Raw genomic sequence first — 15,490 nt, 5'->3', positions numbered from 1 at the left:
TCATGACTTCATGCAGAAGCGGAATAACAAACAGTACACTGATGTACACCGCACTGTATCATTATGTGCTCTGAAACTCCACAGCTTGTTCACACACCGCATAGGATTAGAAACAAATGGAAACCTTAGCACACAGCTGATACTGTTGGTGCATTGCAGACACAGCTAAATGATTATCAGGTATTTTAGCACTAATGACGGACCAATTAATCGGCCGAAATGTTTAGATTACCGAAACTGGCCGAATATCTTTCTGCCAGTCTATCAGTTCCAAATCACTAGACAGCACTGTGAATAGATAAAGTATTAATTTATTTCCAAAAATAAAGAAAAAGAAAAAGAAATAAAATACTGACCCCAAACTTTTGAACGATAGTCTATATTAGCATTATATCAACCGTTAACTGCCTTGCTTTAAATATCGGCATCACCACAGAAAAAAATTAACATTTACTCGTGTTACTGTAATTGAGTAGGTTTTTTTGTGTACTTCTACTTAAGTTTTTAAAATCTGTATTTTTACTGAATTGTTTTGTTTGAAGTATTGTACTTTGCTACATTTTAAATCATATCCGTAGTTGGCCACTAACACCAAGTCCTTTTAAGGTAAGTAATTTCACTAGGTGGCCATATTTGAAATGCCTCCTGGGCAGCTATTTCAGTCATGCAAGTACAGCTCTTGTCTCTTTGAATGGGGAAACATCAAATTCTCCAAAGCTGTTCACCAAGCTTATGATTAAATTTCATATTTGACCAATGAAATCTTGTTGTTTCTCATGCTCAAATAGCATTAAAAAAATAGTACTGTCAAATCGATGAATTGCAATTAATCACACCTAACATAAAAGTTCGTAAATATATAATATAGATGTGTGCGCGTGCGTGAGTGAGTGTGTGTGTGTGTGTGTGTGTGTGTGTGTGTGTATGATTAGGCATAACATTATGACCTTATATATTCATAATATTGTGTTGGTCCCCCTTTTGCTGCCAAAACAGCCCTGACCCGCTTTGCTTTGTGGCAGGGCGCATTATCCTGCTGAAAGAGGCCACAGACACCAGGGAATACAGTTTCCATGAAAGGGTGTACATGGTCTGCAACAATGCTTAGGTAGGTGGTACGTGTCAAAGTAACATCCACATGGATGGCAGGACCCAAGGTTTCCCAGCAGAACATTGCCCAAAGCATCACACTGCATCCGCTGCATTAACTTCTTGAGCAATTTGAGCTACAGTAGTTCATCTGTTTGATCGAGTTTTGAAGGCTTCACTGCCTTTGATATCTCTCAATCCTATGTGTTCCATTCGGTGACAGTTAAGCTAGAAAAAAAGAGATGGCATCTGAAAGTTGTGGTTGCTGGGCAGTTTGTGTGTATATGTACGTTTTTGACCAACGTTTTCCACTTCTGATGTCATTTATAGTGAGAAATTACTACTGAAGTAATTAAATATCAGCTGCCTAAGTTTTCGGATGCAGCCACTGACTGTTTTTACAGCAACCTGATCTAACAGCAGCTGCAGTGACGCAAATACTTTACCAATCAGCAACTGGCTCTTTGATACAGAAGGTGGGACTTATTCCACCATATTGTGGGTTGCCCTTTATTCATAGATTCACCATCTTTGTATATCTTAAGTATTTGCCACTAATTAGCACTAGTGATGAATCATCCTCAAAAACTTAATAACGGGTTATGAAGCATAAAGAAGATCCAAAGCATCGTCTTCATCACTTGATTAAATTTAGCGGATGTGGCTCATCAGATCACAGCACATGACTGACATGGACTTGTCTAGTTTAACAAAATACATATCATAAAATCAGTTATTACGAAACCACCTGGGGACTGCATTCTCAACGGGCTGCTCATTAAAATACAATAATGATGAGCTTCTCCTGGAGGATTTGAGAAGCTTGTTGTGATCAGAGCAGCACATTTGTCCCTACATGAAAACTCATTAGGTTGATTATCTCAAACGATCACATAGTCAGGGTAGAAGCAGCAATAGGAATAAGCTGCCGGAATCGTTTGGCAAATTTTTAAGTATTCAAACGGGAAGCATGTGTAGCTGGAGGCATCAAATCAATTACCAAGAAGTGGTGGAAACTCTCATCCATTCTCCAAAATGTTTGGCTGGAATCTGACAGAAAACTTGCAGGCAATGTAGGCAGCATCTAAATTTAGAAATCAACTCCAGGATGAAAAACAGTACCTATCAAAAACAGCATCAACCCCAATTTAGGAGACTAATATGGAACATAAATTTAGCCAAGAATGTTTAAAGACCATTTTTAAACTGGTAGTTTTCTGACATGAAAGCACTATTGAAAGTATTTGGCAAACCACTGAATCTAAAAACACCAGTGGTGGAAAAATAAAAGTTCCTGTTAACTTAAAAGAGCAATGTCACGCTTAAACATAGGCAGCTACAGGTAAAAGTACAGTTTTGTTTTTTGTTTTTTTAATAACTTCTAATCTAATGTACAGACGTGCTCAAATGTGTTGGTACCCTTACAGCTCATTGAAATAATGCTTCATTCCTCCAGAAAAGTAATGAAATTAAAAGCTATTTTATCATGTATATGTGCATTTCTTTGGTATGTCATAGAATAAAGCAAAAATTATTGCTTATTCTACAAAGATATTATAAAATGGCCTAGACACAATTGTTGGTACCTCTAAGAAAAGATGATAAATAATTGGATTATAGTGATATTTCAAACTAATTTGTTTATTTAGTATCACACATGTCTCCAAACTTGTAATCAGTCATTAAGTCTATTTAAATTGAGAAAAAGTAGTCATTGTGCTGTTTGGTATCATTGTGTGCACCACAATGAACATGGACCAGAGAAAGCAAAGGAAAGGAGTTGTCTGAGGAGCTCAAAGAAAATAATAGACAAGCATGGTAAAGGTAAAGGCTACAAGACCATCTCCAAGCAGCTTGATGTTCCTCTGACAACAGTTGCAAATATTATTATTAAGTTTAAGGTCCATGGAACTGTAGCCAACCTCACTGGGCATGGCCGCAAGAGGAAAATTGACCCCAGATTGAACAGAAGGATAGTGCGAATGGTAGAAAAAGAACCAAGGATAACTGCCAAAGAGATACAAGCTGAACTCCAAGGTGAAGTTACATCAGTTTCTGATCGCACCATCCGTCGCTTTTTGAGCAAAAGTGGGAAGAAGACCGAGGAGGACTCCACTTTTGAAAGAAAAACATAAAAAAGCCAGACTGGAATTTGCTAAAATACATATTGACAAGCCACAATCCTTCTGGGAGAATGTCCTGTGGACAGATGAGTCAAAACTGGAGCTTTTTGGCAAGTCACATCAGCTCTATGTTCACAGATGAAAAAAATCAAGCTTTCAAAGAAAAGAACATCATACCTACAGTGAAACATGGAGGAGGCTTGGTTATGTTTTGGGGCTGCTTTGCTGCATCTGGCACAGGGTGCCTTAAATCTGTGCAGGGCACAATGAAATCTCAAGACTATCAAGGCATTCTGGAGTGAAACGTACTGCCCAATGTCAGAAATATCTGTCCCAGTCGCAGGTCATGGGTCCTCCAACAAGATAATGACCCAAAACACACAGCTAATATCACCCAAAAATGGATAAGAACAAAACATTGGACTATTCTGAAGTGGCCTTCTATGAGTCCTGATCGGAATCCTATCGAACATCTATGGAAAAAGCTGAAACTTCCAGTCTGGAGAAGGCACCCATCAAACCTGAGACAGCTGGAGCAGTTTGCTCGGAAAGAGTGGGCCAAACGACCTGTTAACAGGCGCAGAAGTCTCATTGAGAGCTACAGAAAACGTTTGATTGCAGTGATTGCCTCTAAAGGTTGTGCAACAAAATATTAGGTTAGGGGTCCCATCATTTTTGTCCATGGCATTTTCAATTGTTTTATTATTTACAATATTATGTTAAATAAAAAAGCAAAAGCAAAGTCTGATTTCTATTAAATATGGACTAAACAATAGTGGATGCCTATTACTTTTGTCAGTTTCACAGGAATAAATTATATTTTAAAATGTAATAAAATAGAAAACTGTTTTTGAATTGTATACCATTTTGTAGTGTTGTAGTCATGACCAAGACCATGACCAAGACCAAGACCAGCGTGTGCCGAGACCAAGACTTTGTGGGGTTCAGGGGTTGAGACCAAGACAAGACCAAGACCAGACCAGCACTCCTTAAATTCATCTAAAAGATCCCTATCTACTGTCTGGGAAATGTCTTAGAAATTAGAACAGTAAGACACTATAGCGTTGTCACCAATCAAATCACTAACAATACAATTTATGGCACAGAAGTTGCATCTGAATTGGTACACATTACACCTCCATAAATAATGTTCAGATTAATTTAACATTAAAACATAAAGACTATTTAACAGTCATGGAATCATTTATTCAGCCGATTTGTTCAAAGCAGCTGATTAATTTAATAACGAAACGTTGCTGAATTAGCAAAGAGACTTGTCATTTAATATTAACTTCTTGTTTATTGAACGTTTGTATAAATCAATATCATTTGCAATCACGCTTATATTCATGAAAACAGCTCTCTTGCTCTTGTGATATTGTTTAATTATATGTTCTATAAAAAAAACAAAATCTCAGAATTTTGTGGGCATTCATATTCATTTTGGGCATTTTTGAGACAATGCTGCATTGATTTTGAACCCGGCAGCACAGCAACAAAAGAAATCACATTACAAAGAAGTTATTTATTGCATATTAAGCAGTAAGTTTTACATAAAATTACATTAATGATGTTAAATCAGACAATGCACCGGCAATTTAGTGATATCCTTGCAGTTGTGGTCTTTACTGGTCTTGAGATAAAATCCAGAGTCCTCTTAGTCTGAGACCAAGACAAGACTGAGGAGAAATGCAGTCGAGACCGAGACAAGACCTTCAAAAAATGGTCTTAAGTACTACAACACTACTATTTTGCAGTTTTGCTGTGAGCATAATGTACTTTTTTTTCGAAATCATCACAACATTTTATAGACCCCAGCCTTCTGAAGTTCATGCTCATGTTCACAATTGAGAATACAAAGTTTACACATTTGCATTATAAATTGTGTTTCAGAATGCAACAATGCCAAAATTCTGTTTAGCTTAAAGCATTCAAGCTGTCTTTTTATATAACAGTTGTCCTTCTCTTTCTGGTCCTCTGTATTACTGCATCTGTCCTGTGGCCCTGCTTATGATTTACCATATGGTGAGAATCAACCTACAGAAGTACTAAAGGCGTGTTTTTTCATTACATAAATGAGATGGTCAAAATTAACTCAACAGAGGGCATACAAAATATATTTTTTGTGTGTTTAATGATCTTTAATGAATCTGAGTTGAACTGACCTAATTCCAACTGCTCTCCCAACATCTGTAACACTGAATGTATTATTTGTAATTTATAATGTATGATTTATTCATAACAGATGCCCAAAAGTGTGGCATCACATCCTGCTGCCCATATTTGTTGCCAGGTCCAAAATAAGTTTGCATGCTGCTGTGACTGCAACTTAACTCTGTCCCAAAGACAAGCAGTGCTTAAGGACTAAACACAGACACAAGATAATCAGTTAATAATAATGTGAATTCTGTGGAGTCCAAAAGTCTAAGATCATTGTTATAGTGATCCACAAATGCTGACTATATAATCCAAGCAAAAAGAAAACATTCTTACAAATACTGGAAATACAGAGAAGAAAAATACAAGGAATAAATGATAAAGGAACGACGGTCAGGAAGGTATTAAAGGTGCGGCGCAGCCACCCTCTGACAGGCCAGTGTGTGGGATCAAAGAGATGCTCATAGATCACACTGAGACACTGCAGGTGTGAGCTATGTTACGCCCATCGTGAGTGATTGCATATTTGTTCCATTACTAAATGTGTTCCATTCAGCTGGACCACTGAAGAAAATCATTTTGATGTTCATGATGATTTATTGGATAATCTACTACCACTTATGTTGACGGGATGATATGTCATCTTCCGTGCATCTCTAAATAGGGATTCTGGAAGGCTGCTTCAGACAAAGTATGAGAGGGAATCGCATTTAGACACTTCATGGTGTCATTTCTAAAACTAGATTTGAAATTTCAGGAAATACCAGTGCTTACAAGGCAGCAAAAGAATAGTATTACAGGTTTGGGTACATTTTTTAGGTAGACGTACATGAGAGGGAATCGCATTTAGACACTTCATGGTGTCATTTCTAAAACTAGATTTGAAATTTCAGGAAATACCAGTGCTTACAAGGCAGCAAAAGAATAGTATTACAGGTTTGGGTAAATTTTTTAGGTAGACGTACACTACTGTTCAAACGTTTGGAGTCGGTAAGAACCACAAATGAAGACAACAAACAAAAAATGCAAGAAAGAGAACCCATCACAAAAAAGTACACAAATATTATACTTGCGTCTTTGCTAGTGATTAAATTTTAAAGGGTACATAACACACAGTTTCTGCAAGTCTCATGGTAATCTTGAGTACCTATAGAGTAGTTTTGCATCCTTCATATCTCTGAAGAGTCTTTAGTTTTATCATATTTATAAAAGACAGATACGCTGTACTGATTCTTTTTCTGAAAACAGCCGAACTCGTGGAGAAGTGCCCATATAAGGAATTCCGCCCTTTATGACCTCATACAGGGCCATACTCTTTCTGAAACGTGTACGAATCCTGAAGGAGTGTATTTGGCACAAAATACTCAACCAACTCAACTCAACATTTAGCAGGCCAACATACGGACTACCGACACATCCGGGAACTTAACTGTCTATTTTTTAAATTGACCAAATTAAGTTTGTGGATGTATCTTTCACGCTCTTGGCAGGCAAGCTGGACATATAATTACTTGACATGTTTAATCTTAGTGATTTCTTAAGTTATTCACGCCTGCCGGCTGTGTACGGACGTTGTTTTGTGCCGTCTAGTTTATTTTCCCCTAAAAGTGGGCGTGAATCTGTTCAGAGACATTCTATGATGTTGCGCCGTTTGTGCGTATAAATACTATAGAGCAAAGATACATATGAAATAAACAGTGCTTTTCAGGTGGGTCAATGGTGCGTTCACACCAGACTCGAATTAAGCGTTTTGCGCGAGTGATTTACATGTTAAGTCAATGTAAAAACGCGAAAAGACATTCTGCGGCACGAACGGTGCGATTAGCGCGAGTTGAAAAATATGAACTTTGGCGGATATTCACACCGCTTTAACCAATCAGGAGCTTGCTCTAGTAGTGACAACAATGAGGACAAAATCATATGTGGATACCCGGAGCTGTACGACTTTATAGAAACGGGAATAAAAAGGATCTTGCTTGGAAGAAAGTGAGTGAGGAGGTCAGACAATCTGGTAAGTTGTAAAAAAGTTCTTTACTCAATTTGAGCTATATATAGGGTGATTTCATAGCCTGGATGCCAGCCGAATTTAGCCCCGCCCACAAAAATGTTTGCTCGGGCAATTCGGTCTGGACTCGCTCCATAGAGGAGTAATTATGCCCGAACAGAAACTGTTCGGACCAATGAAATTGTCAGGACGGGCTTTAGACGATGATGGACAGATGATCAACAGTAACGTAATCATCCATGTCATCGAAGGCTCTTGGGTTCAATTTGCTCTTATCCTAAACGGAGAACTTGTTCGTATATGCATTCACCTTCACTATTTCTCTCAGAAACGATGATCGTGTTGGTAAGTACTCTGTGTATCCTTAAATTCTTTTATTACTGGCAAAGATCGTTTACACTCATCTTTTTCTTGTAACGTTACTTAATCCAGCGTGCGTGCAGATAGGGTTGCCAAGTGTTTTTGCAATGTCGCGCACAATTGCTACTCAAAACTATAGCCCAAAACAATAACTTTCCGGGGGGTTCTCCGGAAAAAAAAATGGCATTTGGTTGGCAAAATATGTTATTTGGCAAGGTTGCCTGCTAAAATTCGCATTCCTGGGTTTATATAATCACATAATTGGGGTCGCTTCAACCCGCGGACATGGAGAAAAACACGGACTTGGCAACACAGTGCAGTTGAGTTCTGTTGACATTTGACAACTAACGTTACACGTCGCTCCGTTGCTCTGATTGGCTGTGGGTCTATCTTCCTGGTCTTTCCTGGCTCGGTTGAAACACGCCCCATAATCAAAGCTCAATGGAGCGGTACCAGACTCATATTCAGACTAGAATTGAGTATGGCCACGCCAGGCTAGTGATTTCAGGGTGATTGGGACACTTGTTGCCATTGAGATGACTTGGAAAAAGTGTCCCAATCACCCTGAATTCACCCTATTAAGACTACAAGCTAGTTAAAGACAGCAAATTGAGCTTATTCGCCGCATTTTAAAACAATCCATGTCAGCCAATTCGCAACGAGAGTAGCCGGCTGGCAGATGCCCCTCCCATGACGCGAAATCGCATCTGTTGTGTAGTGAATTTCACGCGCGAATGGAGCAAGTAAACTCAAAATGTTCAATCCCAACTATGCGTGAATAACGCAATTTATTCGTGCAAGTCGCATCTGGTGTGAACGCACCATAACAGTTATCAGGTACAGAAATAAATTAATCAAATGTAAAATATATTCTCCATTGTATAATTTAATATACATGAATTCATATTAAAAAGTTACGAAAGTATTTTAGTCAAGAGTAGTGAGCAATTTTTTTGTTTGATTAACATTAAAAACACAGACAGCAGAGCAGCAGGAATATTAGGCTGCTGTCACTTTAAAAGATGCACGGATCCAATATACTGGTATACAAGCATTTTATTTCTAAACTGTTTACATTTATTTTAGATAAAACTGACAATGTTTACAAGGATACTCGCCAAACCAGTATTCAGTATTCAGGCGGTCTAAAACGCGTTTTTCCTGGGCGCATTCTTTGGATGTGTGCCCACACAAAACTTCCCACACAGGGAGTAGAATTGAGTTCTCTTTTGCATCTTCTTGCGCTTGAATATTTTATTTCGCCAGCCTTAAAAACATGTGCAAAGGATAAACTTTCGTGAAGATGTAGCACTGGCCTGATCAGTGATAGTTCCGTAAATGGAGTTTCGTTCACGCCAGCACCGGACAATCCGTGTTGTCAAGCCCTGCTGTATTTTGTACAGATTTATTTTTGTTTAAGCAAGCATTTCATTATTTTACCAAGAGAAAAACGTTGGATTGTGCAATACAACTCAGTGCCTTTACACAGTTAATTAATAAACCATCAGTTTATTATATCAGCCTTTTTCATGCTATAGCCGATAATGCGCTGGTTTTAAATTGATCAAAAATCGTCTGATACATCGGTGCATTGTAAATGTTTTTTATTAAATGTATTAAAAAGTAGAAACCGCTACAAATATTGAACATAATAGAGTCTGCAAAGAAAAGAAATGAACCAAAAATAACAAAAACTAGCTCATAGCCACCATGGGAAAACAGACATAAAAGAGGTTTTAAAAATTATGACAAAATTTCCCCTTTTTTTATTCCATTGAATAATATATAGTAGTCATTTATAGTCATAGTATAGTCATTTTTCATTTTTGATTTAATCCCTTTAATGATGAAGAAAAAAAAAACGAGAATGGTAGTGGAATATCAATACAGGGCTTCCCTGCAAGCGCTATAATGACATTATTTGTGCTTCTGCAGCTACTGTCCATTTCTTTTTCTCAAATATCTGAGTAAATGGAAAAATCCATTTCTAAACCTTAGAGACATCTGACGTCAGCATGGGCTCAGTGAACTTGCGTGGTCATTCTATTCTTAAATAACAGTCCAGTGTCCTCATCTGACACGCATCACGCAGCAGCTCTGCATCAAATGACCAAAACATTGATGGCACTGAGGTCGACCCACGTACCTCGACCTGACTAACCAAACAGATTCACCTCGTGACATTGCTTTCCTACTGCCAGAACCTCATGAAACTATGAGTTTTTCACAAGTAATATTTCAACAGCTTCAACTGCTTTACCGTTAAGATGGTAAAAGAGTGTTTAAAATATGTTTACAGTTAAGCACTGAAAACGTTAGTACATGAATACATTCATGTTAAATTAAAAGTACTATGATACAAATTAACCACATCTACTGAATATGCTGCTTAAAGGTGCAGTCAGGGTTGTCAGGTTTGCGTAACAAAACCAGCCCAATTGCTATTCAAAACCCTGCCAATCACGGCCAAAACTATAGCCGAATCGTGTTCCGGGGGTGGCGCTGGGGGTTCCCCAGTAAAAACGCACTAAACAATTCGCAGCAACAGTGTAAAAGTAGCCCAATTACGCAGGAAACAACATTGGGTGCAGTATGTACAACATATTATTGTATACCTCTATCTGTAAAATTCTGTTTATAGTAATAGCCATCTGTATATTGTATTCATAGTTCATATTCACCTGTAAATTCTGTTTATAGTAATAGCCATCTGTATATTTATTCACTGTACATATTCACCTGTAAATTCAGTTCTGTTTATAGTAATAACGTCTCTCTATTTATACATATTTATACATATTCAGTACATATCCATGTCCTGCACTTACGCATCCATTGTATATCCTGCACTTGCTGCTATTGCACTTCTGGTTAGACCTAAACTGCATTTCGTTGCCTTGTACTTGTACTTGTGTAATGACAATAAAGTTGAATCTAATCTAATCTAATGTAATATTGACAGCTAGTGGTTGAAATGGGTACTGCAGTCCAAATTCAAAATATTGGAGAGGGTTGTTTCCCGGCTCCCTCCTCCTCAGACTCCACAGGTTGCCAGATTTAGGAAACACAACAGGGACAAGCGAAATTTAGCTATCGGTAAGCCCCTCCCCTCAAACGCAGATGAGCCAATGGCAGTTGAGTATCAGTTGTGCTGGGACCAGAACTCGGACATCTTTAGGTTTCAGTGCCATTGAGAAACACTGGAAAATCCAAAGCTCTCATCGTTTTGATGGTGTTTATGCTACAAAAAAGGTAAAACGATGTGTCTGGGGTACTGTAACACTGATTCCAGGTATCCTGAGAGGATTTTCTGGTTGTTATACTACAATTAATGTTAATGAATCCATGCTAACGTACAAACCAAAATAGCTAACTGTTCTCACATCATGTAACAGTGTAGGTCAAAAACACATAAATGAAGGTCTACATTTCAGTGCCTCTCTCCATATTAAACTGGTGAAATGTAAATGAATTTATTCTAACCCTGCGGTATATGAACAGCGTCGATTCTGGATGTTGTCATTTGCGTTTGTGTTGTTGTGGAGTACTTTTAGAATGGATGGATTTGCTATTTTGACCTTGTCTCATTTACCATTTACCGGCATTATAAAGCTTGGAAGAGCCAGGATATTTTTAAATATAACTCCGATTGTGTTCGTCTGAAAGAACAAAGCCATATATACTAGGGATGCACCGAAATTTCGGCCGACGAAAATTATCGACCGAAAATCGCATTTTCGGTTTTTGGCCGAAAGACAAAAAAGGCAGAAAATATGAGCAGAAAATATGCCGCTCTGCCCCTCTGTGTTCAATGATCAGGTTTCACTCTCCTGCAGGATGTTTTGTAACTTTGCAAGCAGCTCTGCTTCCGAAGATGCACAGCTTCGAAGCGACTGCTCAGTGTGTGTGTGCGTATTTTAAAAGCCATTTTCGGTTTTCAGCCAATGTTACAATGAATCCAGAATTTTCGGTCTCAGCCCAGAATTTTTATTTCGCTTGCATCCCTAATATACACCTAAGATGGCTTGAAGGTGAGTAAATCATGGGATAAATTTAATTTTTGGGTGAACTATCCCTTTAACATGTTTCCTAAATATCTATGAACATATTACTGTATTATTATGCTTTATACAGCCAAAAAACTACACACAGCACCTTTAAGCACCATAATCAGCACCTCAGTATGAATTTTTGTGGATTGATTAAAAATCGTTTGTGATGCATTGCTAATTACTGATTAAATGAATGACATTTAAGCCTACATCTAATACGTGCAACATGGACACAATGATATAAAGTGTTACTCAATCCAAGACTAATCAATGGACAGACAATGGAAAGAACTGATTCACAAGAAACCCAAAGATAGTTTGCAAGAGCAGCTCATTGCGGACACCTACTGGATAAAATACACAGTGCAGGATAGATTAATTAAGAGGATTAAAAGAGGGATTTATGACTCATAGTGCGTCACGGCTTTCTTGCAGCTCGTACAGTCAAACATGACTGCAAGATATTAAAAATTGCACTAAAAATACATATGATAATAGCTCATGCGTTCTTGTGATTATAATTAGGATTTGTATGCATTTGTTCACAAATGAGAACACTTATGTTGAATTCGGAACCACACATACAAGTATACTACTCTAACTACTTTTACTATATCCTTCTATGGCACAAATAGTAGGAGTAGTATGCTAGTATATGTTTCTGAATTAAGCACTAGACTAATGGCAATGTGAGTGCACACATTCATAAGTTGACACTGTGAAATGAATAGCACAGCTATCTGTATAGCTTTACAGAATATAGAGAAGGACACTTTGTCCTTCATCTATTTTTTGTATTTTGTAAACACAAAGGTAATCTGGCCCACATTGCCTCTGGACTTAGTTCCTTTGATGCCATATTCTGCTAAATTAGAACAGACAGCACCATCTGCTGGTGTACTTGTGCAGCAAGCCGACAACTTTAGATAAATACTTACTCCTCCCATTGTAATTCCATCAATTAGGGCCACGTAAGGTTTCTGATATGTACCTAAAAAGTTAAAATAAATAATAAATAGATAAATCTGTTTATCAAACCAAAAAACTGGCAACAAAAGTGTGAAAACATACCAATAGTGTTGTTCAGAATGTATTCCTCGCGGAAAAAGTCTTGAGCAAGGGAATCGCCTGATTTTCCAGCCTCTGTGACAGCTGGGGAAATAATTTTAGCATTTCAGTGTGAATGGCAGATCTGTGCACGGGTCCATAAAAGTTATCGATTAAAACGATCTTACATAATTACCTCTGATATCCCCACCAGCACAGAATGCTTTCTCTCCCGCTCCTTTAATGATCACAATATCTGTTTCTGAGTCTTTGTCCCATTTCTACAAAAAAACCCACAATGATCAAAACAGGTCAACAATCAGAGATGATCATTTAGAGTTAGACTGGGTGAATACCAATAATTCAGGGTTTAGTGATGTTGAGTGAGAAATGTTTCCAGTTTCCCCTAACCTTGAGCTGAGGGTAGATGTGTCTGATCATGGTGAGATTCAGAGCATTGAGAGCTTTGGGTCTGTTTAGTGTGATGACACCTGCATTCCCTACTTTCTCAAACAGAACTTCAGACCCAGCTTTACTGGACATCTGGAAAGAGACATACAGTAATAGAACAATATTTAATGGAAGAAATATAGAACAAAATGTTATTACACTAAAACATGTACATTAACAGTCAAGGCTTGCAAACACAGACATACACATATCTTTATTATAACTAAATAATTTTACTGGTATGCTGACAGTTGTTGGCTGTTTTTTTTTTCTCTCTATCAAGTGAAGCTCATTCAGTTAATTAAAAAACATAACAAAAACAAAGCACAATTTACGTGTCAGCCAAACTAATTGTGGGCATTTAAGCATAGAGAAGATTTTTCTCTTCTCTAATCTTCTCTCTCTCTCTCTCTCTCTCTCTCATATATATATATATATATATATATACACACACACACACACATCATCCCTGCTTAGAAATCAAACTTACCATGTGTCCTTGTATTCTCTGCAATCTAAAGATTGATCGTAGTCTGTATGGGATACAAGCAATATTTGTGTTACTGTTTTTTATAACATCGAATTGTTAAACAGTACATATTGCTGGGTATTATTGCTATTAAAATTAATCTCTTAAAATAAAGGCAACAGAACATTTTGAAACTGAAACCTCAGTTAAATTTATCAACGTGTAGGTATTTCATTATTGGCAAGATAACAACACACTACAATATATATCAAGTCTCTCTCTCTCTCTCACACACACACACACACACACACACACACACACACACACACACACAAATAAATAAATAAATAAATGGAACACAACGCACAACTTTCTTAAATAAACATTTTTTTTTTTCAAATAAATGGACTATCCCCAAAGACATACAGTGTAGATGCATTAGAAACGTTTGGTTTGTTTCTATACGTTCTACAGTCATTTCAATTACTTTTTTCTTAAATTATTAGATATTATATACTTAAGAGACAACGTCCAAACTTTTTCTCAATCATTCATTTTGGAAAAGTGACCCATAGTATTGCACTGTCTGCAAATGTCCTGCACATCAAATTGTATGCAATATTTCACCTCTGGAGTCTATACGTGGAAGAAATGCATGATAGCATCAAACCTGTGACACTTCAGAAACACTCACCTGTGCGCTGATGTTAAGATTATTAATGACATGGCTAAAACTCAGACAATTCAGCTGATGTTCTGGATCAATGTACACACAGCGCTTTCACCCTATCCACACTGTTCATTAGCTCTCCTTCATGATGTCATGATGGCGCGACACCATCGAGGAAATCTCGCGATGTATCAAAGTTTCTACACTGCCCACTACAGTTTCATCCGCGTCTTGTCATTCAACATGTTCTTTTTTGATTAGAGATGTTTAATTAATTGTCGTATTACTCAGATTATAATTAATTTTAAATTACTGGTTTTGATAATAACGAAAAGTAAACACCGACATAAACCGGTTCCGTACAGAGGTGACTAGTGATGGGAGAACGTGGGAGAAACGAAGCTTTTCGAAACTTTGAATCAATTGAATCAATTGCTTCACAAAATGATTCACTGTTTCGAAGCGCTCGAAACCACACCCGCTGGTTCCGCCTGCTGGGCAAAACTGTAAATGCATATAAACTATACCTTTTATAAACTATTTACAAAAGCTTTATTGAAAGTCTATCTATTAAATGCAAGTAACAAATCATCTAATACCATTATATATTAAATGTCTGTATAATATGTTTTTTTGTATTGTGGGACTTTTTATGGAGAGCTTGATTTATCAGGCCAATAAAAAACTATTAACTAAAACCCTTTTTTCATACTGTTATTAAAATGTCTACAAATGTATACATGTTGTTCATGGATTCCTAATATACATATATATTTTTTACAGAACATGAACAAATAAAATAAAACAAGACAAAAACAAAAAAAAAACCTAATTTTTTTTTTTTAATAAAATAAAATGCCAGGTTTAAGGATACAAAAATATAAAATACAAGAAAGTGAATAAAAACATAATAGACCAAACAAACAATAAAAGGCTTTGACATTTCACAAAATCTTAAATGTATCCAATAAATGAATGGTTTTAACAGCTTTTTTGTTTGTACTGAAACCATATCATTATCTAATTCTTTCAATACCACAGAAAAAAAGAGGTTTCTGATTACTAAAT

At 37.0% G+C, this 15,490-nt stretch overlaps 1 protein-coding gene across 1 annotated transcript in view; it reads right to left on the bottom strand.

The window, feature by feature from the left end:
• Positions 1-14,852, bottom strand: part of hibch (3-hydroxyisobutyryl-CoA hydrolase) — a 57,719-nt gene extending 42,867 nt beyond the window's left edge. Inside the window, exons 1-6 of the mRNA XM_079822037.1 lie at positions 14,447-14,852; positions 13,774-13,816; positions 13,245-13,376; positions 13,030-13,114; positions 12,858-12,938; positions 12,725-12,777 (exon numbers count right to left, since the gene is read on the bottom strand). Coding sequence (XP_079678163.1) covers positions 12,725-12,777; positions 12,858-12,938; positions 13,030-13,114; positions 13,245-13,376; positions 13,774-13,816; positions 14,447-14,478 — 426 coding nt within the window. The 5' untranslated portion in view covers positions 14,479-14,852. The remainder of the gene's footprint in view (positions 1-12,724; positions 12,778-12,857; positions 12,939-13,029; positions 13,115-13,244; positions 13,377-13,773; positions 13,817-14,446) is intronic.
• Positions 14,853-15,490: the final 638 nt, after the last annotated feature.

The sequence above is a fragment of the Gobio gobio genome (genome assembly GCF_949357685.1).
Source record: "Gobio gobio genome assembly, chromosome: 7".
Lineage (NCBI taxonomy): Eukaryota > Metazoa > Chordata > Actinopteri > Cypriniformes > Gobionidae > Gobio > Gobio gobio.
Note: the sequence above shows the minus strand (reverse complement) of the source record. Positions and strands in the feature narration are given on the sequence as shown.